We start from the raw sequence: 13426 nt of genomic DNA, 5'->3' as shown, positions 1-13426 counted from the left end.
TAGTGGTGGGAGTGAATCAAATAAAATGGAATAAGCATGAAAATGAAATAAATAAATAAAGTCTGTTTGTTTAATGTTTTGATTTAAATTTTTTTACATTAAATACAAAAACTTCTATTGATAATATAGAAAATAATAGTTTATATTCGTTCAGTCCCATAACAAATTATCATTTTTTTTATTTTAGTTTGTTATGTAACAAAGTATCTATTTTTTTTTAGTAGTGGTAATATTTACCTAATATTATAAATACTCTTACAACTTATAATATATTACACAGATGTCATTATCTTTATATCACATAATACTAATAAGGTTATTTTAGTCATTTCCACTTTATTCATACTATATCTCAATATAATACTAATATTTCTAAAACTCAATACAAAAAACAAACGGATAACTAGTTATAGTTACAGTACGATTGGAGTATTAAAATTTTTAATTTGTTGTGGGAGGATAGAATAGAAAATCGAAAGAACAAATCCAAATTGAATGGAAGATTAATTAAGGAAAGAAAAAACTAGTTGAAGCAAAGCTGTACCCGGGCAGGGCATTATAATAAGAAGTTGACATGAGAGAAATATATGGGTGGGGGTGGGTAGGGTGGTGTGGGGTGGGGTGCCATCTCAGAAGGCCCATTCCTCGAAAAGTTTGTAATAAATGCAAAAGGGACAGAAGGGTACAGGACTTTTTTGGCAGAACAGAAAAGATGGATGTGAGAGAGAAGGTGAAAATCATTTTGTAATCGATTGCTTTATGATTGATGAGAGAGAGAGAGAGAGAAAGATAAGAATGTGACAGTAAGAGAGAGATAGAGAGAAATTGATACAGAAGAAGAAGAGAGAGAAAGGGAGCTGTGTATTTTTCTTTCCACAAAAAGCCCTTTTCTTACTCTACTTGCTTTTTCAAAGGACAAAAGTTAAGACCCTAATACATACATACACATTCAGACACATACATACATTCAGACATACTTACATACTTACTTACAGAAAGAGAGAGAAGAGAGTACATAAGTAAGGGTCTTTTTCTTTAACTATTTTTAAAAATAATTTACTATTTATATTACACGTTTTTTTTTTTTCCTTATTTTTAAGAATCATATTTATTTTTTATATTATTGTATTTAATATTAAAAATATTTTTAAATTTTTATAATTTTTTGTACAAATTTCTTTATATTAGTATTATAACATACTAATAAAAGTATATTTATATTTTTTAAAAAATTTGTACTATATTTTGATGTAATAATTAATACTCAAATCAAGAAAAAAGTAAATTAAACCCATTGACCTGGACAAAGATAGTACATTTTTTCTTCTAACAAAATATCTCATCAAATATTCCCTCCATCCATCCAGTTAGAATGTATATATATTTCTATTTTGGGACGTACAATTATAAATAAATATTTCATTAAGTACCTTCTTTTTTTCACAAATAGTCTTATTTTACATCACATTATCACTTTTACACCAAAAAATAAAGACAGAAATGTCATTACACTACTTTTAATTACCCATTATAATTTAAATACTACTCCCTCCGTCCCAATACAAGAGTCTTGTTTACCATTTTGTCCGTCCCAAAGCAATAGTCTTATTTCCATAAATAATCATATCATCATAAAACTACCCCTATTTTTTCATTTTTATTACATAATTTTCACTATTTTTTACACTAATACACTCACAATGACAAAATAGTCTTTTACATATACTTTTTACCAACTACCAATATAATATCAATATTTCTTAAATCCGTGCCCAACCCAATTAAAATTATAATTTTGGAATAGAGAAAGTATTACTCCCTCCGTCCACAAAAAAAGTATATAATTACTTTTGGCGCGGTGTTTAAGAAATAATAGTATTTTAATTATAATGGGTAGTTAAAAGTAGTGTAATGATATTTTTGCCCTTGCTTTTTGGTGTAAAAGTAATGATGTGATGTAAAGTAGGGATATTTGTGGTAAAAAGTAAGGTATTTAATGAAATATTTACTTTGTAATTGGATGTCCCAAAATAGAAACATGTATACTTTCTAGCTGGACGGAGGGAGTATTTTTTAAAGATCGATTCAAAAATAATTATTTACTTTATGTGTGCACAGAAAAAATATTATTTTAATACTCTCTCTGTCCCAGATACTGTGTCCGCTACACTGTAGATGCGGTATTTTAGGAGGAGTGTAATTAGTAGATAATTTAAAATGTATTAGTGAAAATAATTATCTTATAATATAAATAATTATAAATTAAGATTAAGATAACTAATTAGTTTAATTAAAATTAAAAAAAATAAATTAAAAAATTTAAAATGAGATTAAAGTGTGTAATCATTTTTCAAAAAAAGAAAGTGACATAATATGTTGGACGGACAAAAATGGCAACATGAACATAGTATCTGGGACTAGGAGGGAGTATTAAAATTAAATTAATTTTTTTTGAAATTCAACCAAAAAAATCACATTGTTAGTAAATTGAGGGTGAGTATTAAGCGGGATCTGGGGTCCCTGGAGCTGGAGCGAATGAATGAATAATGAGAGAACAGAGAATTGTGGTTTGTTTGCAGTTGTATTTATTGGCAATCCCACTGCCCTAGGTCGATGGGGACTGCTGCTTTCCTTTCCCCTCTTTCTCTCTCTCTCTCTATATATATATTGAAAATAAAAATAAAAATAAAAATAAAAATAAAAATGAAAATGATTTAGGCATCACATCGATCGAGTCATATATGTATGGATGATCCATGCAATGCAATGCATGATGGTTGAGACTGACAATATTGTCCTTCACGAAAGTCGCTGACTGAATTGTCTACTCCGCATTTAAAGCGCGCCACTGTCACATTACATACACACACACACATTCATACCTACATTATCTTTCAATCTTTTTTTCTTTTTTTCTTTTTTTTTTTTTTTTTTTTTTCATTTTAGCTCTACTTTGCCTTTTTCTCATCTACGTAGGTTTTTCCATTTTTCTTTTATTTATTTGTGGACTACTTTTATTATCGCATTTTCTTTTATACAAACTTTATATTTGAATTATATAATTTCAAAAAATATATATTTTTTTTTTCTGTCTAATATAAAATGTTAGTTTTTTATTTTGACCGGCTTATATAATTTTTTTTAAAAAAATATAATTATATTTTTTCCGTCTGTCTTTATGGGTCATATTTACATTTTGCGTTATTATATTTAATATTAAAAATATCATTATATTTATATTAGTATTATAAGGCACTGATAAAAGTGTTTTTACAATTTTTTTTCTTAATTTATACTATGTTTTGATATAATAATTAATATTCAAATATAAAAAAAAAAAATGAAACCCTTACAACCGAACGGAAATAGTATATTTTAATCTTATTTTAAATTTTTTAATTTATATTTTTTAATTTTAATTAAATTATTCATGTATCTTAATTTATAAATAATACATTTCTTAATTACTTAGTAATTATAGTTTACCAAAATTTAAGTATTTACGGTAACATCAACAAAAAAGTGGAACAAATAGAGTATTTTTTTTTTTCACAATATTTCATTCGTTTAAAGCTATTCATTTTGTTATTTCTGTCTGTTCAAATTATATAATTTGTTTCCTATTTTAGTAAATTTTGTAAAATTATACTACCTATATTCTCGAACAGATAATTTATTTTCTTTTTTGATTTGTTGCAAAACAAGACATATGATCAATTTTTATTTTTAATAAATTTATTTATCTAAAATATATTTAATAAATAAAAATTAATTTAATTAAATTCATAACATTTTATACACAGGACCATCTAATACTCCTTTTACTATTATATATAATACTAAAAATATTTAAATACATTTTTCTGAAATTCTTTTAATCATATGTATAATAATTCATATTTTTTAAATACCAACAATACTACTCATATAAAAAATAATATCTTATTTTACTATTAATATCTTACTAATATATGGTATCTAAAAAATTGTGTTGAAAATAAATTGATCATATATTCGGAGAGCGTGGTAATAATAATAATAATAATAATAATAATAAATGAAGGTACAAAAAAACCTTTCTTAGTCACCAACCAACGTTGCAATTATTCTCTACCATTAACTGTTGTATTATGACTTTGGAGATTCTTAAAGATTTTTCTTATCCTTACAATGTAAATTTAATTTGATGGTCATATGTACGATAAATTCATTTTTATGTTTGAAAGTTCGTTTTTATGTGTATACTGTCATAATTATTATGTGTCGTGAAGTCCAATCCAGCTTTTATTTTTTATTTCTTATTTTAATAAATCAATTATTTATTTATTTATTTATGTTTTACTTGAAAACAGTACTCCCTCCGTCCTACCTACTTTTTCTGCTACATTGTAGACACGGTATTTTAGGAGGGATATAATCGATAATATAAATAATTATAAATTAAAATTAAGATAACTAATTAATTTAATTAAATTTTTTTAAAAAAAAATTAAAAGTTAAAAATGAGATTAAAGTATGTAATAATTTTCCAAAAAAGGAAAGTGATATGGTACATGGGACGGACAGAAACAGCAATATGGACATGATATGTGGGACGGAGGGAGTAATATTTATGAGGCCTGTTTATTTGTTTGTTTTTTTTTTTTTTTTAAATCAAATCATGGCATGCAAAAAGTAAATAAATTCTTTTAAATATTTATACTCTCTTCTATCTATTTATTTCTATACGAAGTTTTAGAAATATTAATATTATATTAAAATAAAATAGAAATAAAAATAAAATGACTATATTAACTCTATTAGTATTGTATGATATAAAACTAATGATATTTGTGTAATATATTGTAAATTGAAAAAGTATTTGAAATGTTAGGTAGATAGTACAATTAAAAAAAAATGAATACTTTGTTATAGGACAAACCAAAATAAAAAAATGAATAGATTGTTAAGGGACAGAGGAATTATTACACACCATACACCTTAGAAATGATTGCATAATTATAAACCCGCTTATTATATCATATCGTATCATATCATAACTATAAGCGGAATTTGATTAATTTAAAATAAAGGAGTATATTGTTTGAATCACATGGTTGATATGTTAATTTTGTCATTTAAATGAATATATATTCTTTTAGCCTATTACCCTTTTAATAGAATATGTAAATGTTATATATTATTAGAATAATAATAAATTTAAAATATATATTATTAATATTAGAATATGTAAATGTTACTAATCAAAGTAATACTAATTCATAATTGGACACCCAATCTTGACTTGTATCAAATCGAAAGTGGGCCCAAATTTGAAACTGCTTAAATTTGGGCTTTTTGGGGTTTGTTTCATATATAGGGTAATACTCCTCTTCCACTCGAAGAATATATATTTTATTTTTTTAATAAAATTAATAAATATTATATTTTAAAGATAGTTAGTAGTAATTTCGATAAGTAAAAAATTTTACTCTTATAATTGATATTGTAAATGAGTATAAATATGATAGTATTTGTAATGTACAGTGAGATTTATAAATACTAAAATATATATAAATATATTGTGTTTAGACAAAATAAAATAAAATAAATAAATTGCAAGATACATACGGAAGGATTATTAAAATTCAAGTGGATGGTGGTTGTCTTCATCTCTGCCGGAATTTCTTGCTACTGGAGTTTGTGGGCACCCATATTTTGGACATTACTAATATAATAAATAATAATTAATAATTAATATATTTTAATATTTTAAACAAGATAATATATATATATAGTTATTTGAGGATAAAAAAATTCGCAGTTGTTACTTTTCGAGTGAATTTTGGATAAATTTTTGATTAAATATAAATTAGATTAAATTATACTAGGCAGATCATGACAAACCAGCCTTGGAGGTGTTGAATATTTGAATTCATAGTCTTATAATCCCAAATTCACCTTTATGTTCCAACTGAAAGTACTATTTTTATTATTTTTTTTTCTCACTTAGAAATATTCATTTTACATTAATATCATTACATAAAGTACAAATAACAAAAATATTAAAATCATTTTACATTTTCACTAACCAATAAAATAGTCCATCCGTCCCAAAACAATAGTCTCATTTTCATTTGTGGTAACTAACTCTCCACATTTTTACAAAACTATCCCAATTTTTTCACAATAATTACATAAAGTAATGACATTTCAATTTTTTAAACACTTTTTCACTCATACTATCAATATAATACTATTATTCTTTAATTCTCGTGTCAATTCCAAATATCTCTATGATTTTGAAACGGATGGAGTATTGTTATTTTTTAATTTACTATAAAAATCTAAATAAGTACTCCCTCCGTCCCAAGCACCCTGTAATATTTCTTTTTTGGTATGTTCCAAACACCCCGTAATATTTTCAAAATATGAAATAATTAATTATATTTAATCTCTACCCTACACTTTATCCCCTCACATTATCCAAATAAAAAAATAAAATATATATCTCTCTTCGTCACATCACCTAATTTATAAATTATCATATTTTAAGTACAAAATGGACTTTCCAAACACTCCTTTATAAGTTGTTAGATTGAGCTTTCAGACAAGGCCCAAATGTAGAAAGGCCCAGAGTTTGTTTTCAGCATGCCCAGCAGATTAATTTAATTTAAATCATAAGTGAAAGAAAAGCCCATGAATCCGTTGCTCATCACTTGCTCAATATATGTCAGTGCTAAGATTTTTAATATAACGATGATTATTTAAATGGTAAAAAGTACATTTTTGTAAGGGTTATTAATGGTATCATGATATTTTGCTAACTATAAGGCATATCAAATGATTTGACTGTGATTTAAAATTGATTTAAGTTTTTATTGGAATAATATGTTGGTCGTGACCTACTCAACATTGATTTAACAATATTTTTCACTTGCAATATTATTTGAATAAATCCATTATTCATAATTAGGAAGAAGTAGAGTAGTCGATCATTTAAATGTAAAGACTAGTTTCGAATTAATTAGGTAACGTTACTTAACGTCCCGACAAGAGGGTAATGGAGGTGGAGTTGGGCAAGGGCGCCGAATTGTTAGATGATGCAGCCTCGCTGATAAACCGGCTAGCATTGGTCGAAGGAGGTCGTAGTCGCGGATTCACTTGGATAGCATCGCTACCTCTTGCACTTAGAAGTGTCACCAAGATTTCAGACATTGTTGGCCTCGACGAAGGCGGTGATTGTGTGCAAATCAGCGCTATCTCCACCATTTTCTTTACATCCTCGGCAGCGTATTCGGTCTTGTTCAGTGTCTCGTCTACTAGCTGTTGATGCACCCCATTCTCGTACAACTTCCAAGCCTGTGCATCATTATATTAATTAGTTTGTGAAGACAATTTGTTAAGAAAGGATCCGAAATTTCAACTTAAAATTAATTTTTACATTAATTTCGATGTGAAATACTCTAACAGTGATATATAGTATTTATTCAAGTTCTATTGTAATCTATAGTTTGTAGTCATAAGATCACAAAATTTCATTACAAATTATTTAAGAATTTTATAGAACCAATGAAATGATTTAATTATGAAAAGTTCTAAAAGCTGAGATTTAATGTTGTGAAATGTTTTTTTTTAAAAAATAAAATAAATTATTGTCTACTTAATAATAATTGAAAGTGCAACTATCTTTATTTTCAGAAATAAATTGAAAAAAAGTCATGAAACTAATGGTCTGATAATGTGAGTAAACTTGTGATAGTGAGAGAGACGATGAGTTCAAACATTTATGTCTCAAGGCTCACACGTCCTAATAAATAAATAAATAAATAAATATATATATTGAAAAAGTCTCTAATCATCATGTTTAGTGCATACCTCATCGAGTAAATATTCAGTTTCGATTTCAGAGTTCCTATCGCTGCTCCTCCGACCACTAATGATTTCGAGAATGACTACGCCAAAGCTATAGGTGTCAACTTTCTCGGATAAATGCCCGTGAATTGCATATTCGGGCGCCGTGTAACCCCTGAATTCAAGTATGTTAGAAATTTCTAACTTTACTATTGTTTTAAAAGTAAATTCAAATTTGAGGCAACTTTATTTTCTAAAAATCAAAATAAACAAAAAAGCGAATGATAAAGATGAGGATGAACTTACAATGTCCCGGCAAACTTTGTGCTAACATGGCTTTGGTTCTCTGGTAGAAGCCGTGCCAATCCAAAATCGGCGATTTTGGCATGAAAATCGTCGTCTAGTAGAATATTGCTCGGCTTTATATCCCTATGTATAATGCATACATGGTATTGTTCGTGTAGATACGCTAGGCCTCTTGCCGTGCCTAGTAGTATGTCGGAGCGTTGTTTCCATGTAAGTTCCCCTCTTCTATCGCCTGCAAGCCAACAATAGTTCTCTTATGTATTCAAAACATCGCACAAAATCCTTTTTTTGGGGATTCTATACAATATTTTAAAAAATATATGAAAATTTCAAGTAATTTTTAGAAAATTTTATGCGATAAATTTTCTAAACATAGAAAATATGATGTCGACTTTCTAAACCCAAAAGTGGTTTATAAGAAATTTTGCCTTAAGATATGTTATATAACAAAAAAGTTGAATTACCATATAGGAATCTATCAAGGCTTCCGTTTGCCATGTACTCGTAAACGAGAAGTAGTTGGGATCCTTTGCTACAACATCCTAAGAGGCGTACGAGGTTGCGATGATGGACATTGCTGACAAGCCTTACTTCACTCTCGAAGTCTATCTTTGCTCTACTGTAGCTTATATCGAGTCTCTTAACTGCAACAATTGTCCCGTTCTTAAGTGTGGCCTGATAATAGAGAATCATAGGTATGTAAGATACAAAAACATATAATGAAAATTAGTGAAGTCCATATTATGAAACTAGGAATTTCTACGCCCGAAGAAAAATGCACATTGAGTTTTTAATAATACATAGATTAAACTTTAGCTCAATCTACTCAACTGTGTACTTTGAAAGTTTATGATTGTGCTTGATGGACTCAATTAAATTTTGTTGACTTTGTTATTGAAAGAATTTTAATATGAATAAAACTTAATGCCATGTAAATTTTGCTCAAGATTTTTCAAATTTAAATTAAAGCTCCATTTGTCTAAACAAAAACCCTAAATATATGCTAAAATATTCAGCTGCTGAACAAATGAAAATATATACATTTGAAAACTCAATTTAAAGTTGATTTTATTATGATTATTGAGATACTTAATCAAGCCCAATTTAACGGTCAAAACAATTATTTTTTATTGGATCATTTGGAGTTTAAATTTGAGCTTAAGATTGCTCAATTATAACAACAAAACCTTGTTAAAATTATGTTGTTCGAATGATAATAGAATCACTTTAGTTATTGTGCTGATACTAATTTGACTCAATCAGCACATATTTATAAAAAGAATATTGTATATCCAATAACACATATTTTTACAGCACATTATATAATTTTATGTCTAACAGTATATTGTAATTTTAGCCCAATACAATATATTCCCTCCGTGCCAGAAAAGATGTCTTATGGGGATTGGGCACGAGAATTAAGAAATAATAGTATTTAATTGAAAGTGGGTATAAAGTAAAATATAAAAGACTAAAATACCCTTACTTTTCGAATGATTTTAAAAAGTAGTTATAATAATAATTAGAAGTAGTTTGTAAAAAAAAAAAAAAATTTTTGTCATAAAGTGGAACCACGATTACTAAATACGGAAATAAGACAATTGTTTTGGAACGGACGAAAATGAAAAAACAAAACAACTCTATTGGGACGAGGGAGTATAACTTATATACCACATGCTTCTATAAAACACATTATATGTTGTTTTGTGATAGAATGTTGATTGTTTAGAGTTAGTGTGTTGAACAAACTTACCTTAAATACATCGCCAAAGCCTCCTTCTCCAAGTTTGTTTTCCTCACTAAAATTATTTGTTGCAACTTTCAAATCCTTGTAACTATAAATATTTGGGCCTTGTAACTCGGTTGCACCCAATATATTATCTAGCATTAAAAGAAAAAAGAAAATAAAAATAATCAATGAATTTATTGGATCTTAAAGATTTTACATTTTCTTTCAAACAAATGAAGAAAATTAATAAGTATTAAAATTTGGATTACCTCTTTTAGACGTGGGCTTAGCCTTTCTTGAAAATTTATACCATAAGAAGAAAGCTGATAAAATTAGCATAAGACATACACCTCCCACAACACCCCCAATAATTGCTTTTTTCCTCCATGAATTCCCTGAAAATAAAAAATGAAACAATGATTTATATATATATATATATATATATATGATAAATTATATCTTATTTGTTGGTGTTTACACACAAATTTTATAAGAGTATTGTGGTTCAAGAACTATGCATATTATTTCATGATTGTTTTTCTATTTTTCAATCTATGCATATCGCACAAGACTAGGAAAAAATTGCACAAAAATATCTCTCATGCATATTCTGTTATCATTTTTGTCATGTATCTATCTCATTAGCAAAATATACCCTACATATCTGCAAAAGTCGATATTTCTATCATTTGACCGCGTGTGATCGCGCAGATATTTTTTACAATTTTCCCTACAAGACTACAATCCTTGAATATCAAATCTATAGGCTATTCCCAATACTATCATATTTTTATCCTAGGCACTAAATGTGTTTAATACACAAAAAACAATCTATCAATCCAATCATAATAAATCAAGCCCTAATGCGTTGACATTAAAAAATAAAAAAAAATAGTTACCTTCTCCTAAGTAAGGTGTGATATCCATTGTGCTATTTTCCGGGAAAAATTGATGATTTGAATATCGAAGAAAGCAGCCGGCATCGATAGTTTTTCCATCGGTATTGGGCAAGCAACTCTCAATGTTCTCAATCGCGACAACTAAGCAATCTCGACAGCCATCTTGACTTATTGTTTCAACACATTGTGCTATCCCATAAATGGTTGAGTTTGAACCACTTTCAACTATCATTTTAGTTGCAGCGAAGTAGCCATTAATCCTCGGAGTCGCCTTTACAAGATTTTGTATCAATATAAGACCCTTTTCTCTGAATGTTGCTTCTTGAGGCACGGTAATATTGTTGCAAATATGTTCATTTCCGATTTGTGTTGTCTCACTATAAAAATTGTTGCTCTCGTACCTCTTATGAAAAAAAAAACAAATCTAAGTACATTTGTTTATATTACATCATGATTCATACATGCACGTAAGTTAATAGAAGTAAGTTTAGAATAAAAGAACGTGTAAGTGCAAATAGTTCGACAAATTTAGAGTTCATCAATATTTAGTAAATTCGATCCTTGAGTAAACTGAAGATTTTATTAATTTCTACGCAATACTTTTGGATTTTTTTTATTTTTTATTTTTGTAAAATGCTTTGTTCTAATAAATTTTGAATCAATAAATTTTAGTCACTCAATACTATACATTTAGTTTATTTGAATTAATATCGGATTTCAATTATAAAGTAAATGACAAATTTAAATATATTTGTATATTATGAAGTATTTTAAATTTAATCCAATTTTATTTCATTACTTTTTATCGTAGACAAAATTATATCAAATCATTATCAAACTAGAATTTAAAATTTAAACTTAATTTTTAAATCACAAAGAAACACACAATATGGATAATATATTTATTATGCAATTTATAAAAAATACTTGTAGTTAATTAGTTATCTACACGTTCTTTTTTTAATTTATTTTTAGTTATCTACGACAAGAATATATTGCTCTCAAATTTTAAAACACTTTAGTAGTTAGAATTCAAGAAATATATTATATATATATATAGAGAGAGAGAGAAATAGAATCCTTTAGAAAAATATGCCAGCTCATGTGAAATGGATCGGTATCAACATCAATAGTATTTAATATTTATTAATAATTTAATATCCAGGCCGGCATTTATCCATAGCCAGCACAAAATGGTTGCTCTCTATTGCTTACATTTTTGGCCAAATTCTTTGTTGAGGATATTGCACAAGATGCCCTCTAATAACCACTATTTACTGATGTAGGGACACCTAACGTACATCATAATTGGATGTGTGTTTGTTAGCAGTATTTTTCATCATAAATATTATATTGACTTTTTTCATAAAAAAAATATACTCCTTCCGTTTTCCGTCCCAAATATTGTGCAATATTTGTATTTGACACCGGAATTTAGGTGGGGAGTATTAAGTATGGTAATTTGATATAATATTTATATAAATATTATTAATTATTTTTAAATTTAAAAATGTTGCAGTGAGTTTGAAATGAAACAAAAAAAAAAAAAAAAGTTGCAGGGTGTTTGGGACGGAGGGAGTATATTTTATTCTGTCTTTTACAAATACTTTTATTTTTTTAGTTAGTAAAAAATCTTATCATTTTCTATGTTAACCAAAACTACATCCTTTTATTAAACATATATCTAAAAATATTAACACATCTTTTCCAGACGAATAAATACATGAAAAATACGAAACACACAACGTTTTTTTCGGAAATGAAATTATATTTTTTAAATATGAAAACTTAAATAAAAAGCATTCATTAAACATAACTATAATTAACAAATCAATTAAATATATATATATATATATCAAATTTACCTTAGAAAACAGCCGTCGTAGATAACGCGAGCGCCATTGGCGGCGGAGCAGCTGCGAATCTCGGCGACGGCGGCGGTGTAGCAAGCGAAGCAGTCGTCGTCAGACAGGTAGTTCCTGCACTGTGCCATCCCGTAAACCGGGTCCGACGACCTCGCCTGCTGTGCGGTGGCGAACCGTCTCCCTCCGCCGGTCGAAAGCTGGGCCGCCATGGCTGCAAACGTGGCGTTCCGGTTCTCGAAGAAGTTCTTCGAATTCGTAGCGTTATACTGGCTGCATCCTCTGTTCAGCAGATTGATCTGCGGCTCCGATTTCGCCGCCACCCACACGGCGGCGACCACCGCCGCCGCGGCCAGCCACCTTGCCGCTTCCATTTTTCAGGGATATATATATATATGTAAATGTATATTGTATTTGGGGATGATGGGCCTTAACTGTTACAAGTAGCTGTAGGAATGGGAGGCGAGGTGTCCACAACATTAATAAGTAATAATAACATAATAATTACTCCTCTGGTAGCATGTCCACGTTGTCGTTTCTGTCCGTCTCACATACTATGTCACTTTCAATTTTTTTAAAAATGATTACATATTTTAATTTTATTTTAAATTTTTTAATTTTTTTTTAATTTTAATTAAACTAATTAGTTATCTTAATCTTAATTTATAATTATTTATATTATAGGATAATTATTTTTCTAATATATTTTAAATTTTCTACTAATTACACCATTTTGAAATATCATGTCTACATTGTAGCAGACACCAGACAGAGGGAGTATTATAATAAATAAATAA

At 27.9% G+C, this 13426-nt stretch overlaps 1 protein-coding gene across 1 annotated transcript; it reads right to left on the bottom strand.

Moving 5' to 3' along the window:
• Positions 1 to 6894: 6894 nt before the first annotated feature.
• On the bottom strand, positions 6895 to 13043 carry LOC127262590 (cold-responsive protein kinase 1-like). Its single transcript, XM_051291343.1, has 8 exons — positions 12633 to 13043; positions 10768 to 11168; positions 10138 to 10263; positions 9893 to 10020; positions 8604 to 8814; positions 8140 to 8371; positions 7858 to 8008; positions 6895 to 7341 (listed from the first exon to the last, which is right to left on the bottom strand). Exons 1-8 carry the CDS (start codon positions 13001 to 13003, stop codon positions 7021 to 7023), a joined length of 1941 nt encoding a protein of 646 aa, XP_051147300.1. The 5' UTR covers positions 13004 to 13043; the 3' UTR covers positions 6895 to 7020.
• Positions 13044 to 13426: the final 383 nt, after the last annotated feature.

Source organism: Andrographis paniculata, unplaced genomic scaffold, assembly GCF_009805555.1.
Source record: "Andrographis paniculata isolate CXL003 unplaced genomic scaffold, ASM980555v1 Contig65END, whole genome shotgun sequence".
NCBI lineage: Eukaryota > Viridiplantae > Streptophyta > Magnoliopsida > Lamiales > Acanthaceae > Andrographis > Andrographis paniculata.
Note: the sequence above shows the minus strand (reverse complement) of the source record. Positions and strands in the feature narration are given on the sequence as shown.

What these genes read in the sequence shown, in the direction of transcription:
- LOC127262590 (XM_051291343.1), bottom strand. Translation starts at nt 13,003, where the DNA reads ATGGAAGCGGCAAGGTGGCTGGCCGCGGCGGCGGTGGTCGCCGCCGTG. An exon ending in GCTTTGGCGATGTATTTAAG is followed by an intron (nt 8,815 to 9,892) that starts GTAAGTTTGTTC and finishes CTCTATTATCAG; the next exon opens with GCCACACTTAAGAACGGGAC. An exon ending in CTGAATATTTACTCGATGAG is followed by an intron (nt 7,342 to 7,857) that starts GTATGCACTAAA and finishes AATGATGCACAG; the next exon opens with GCTTGGAAGTTGTACGAGAA.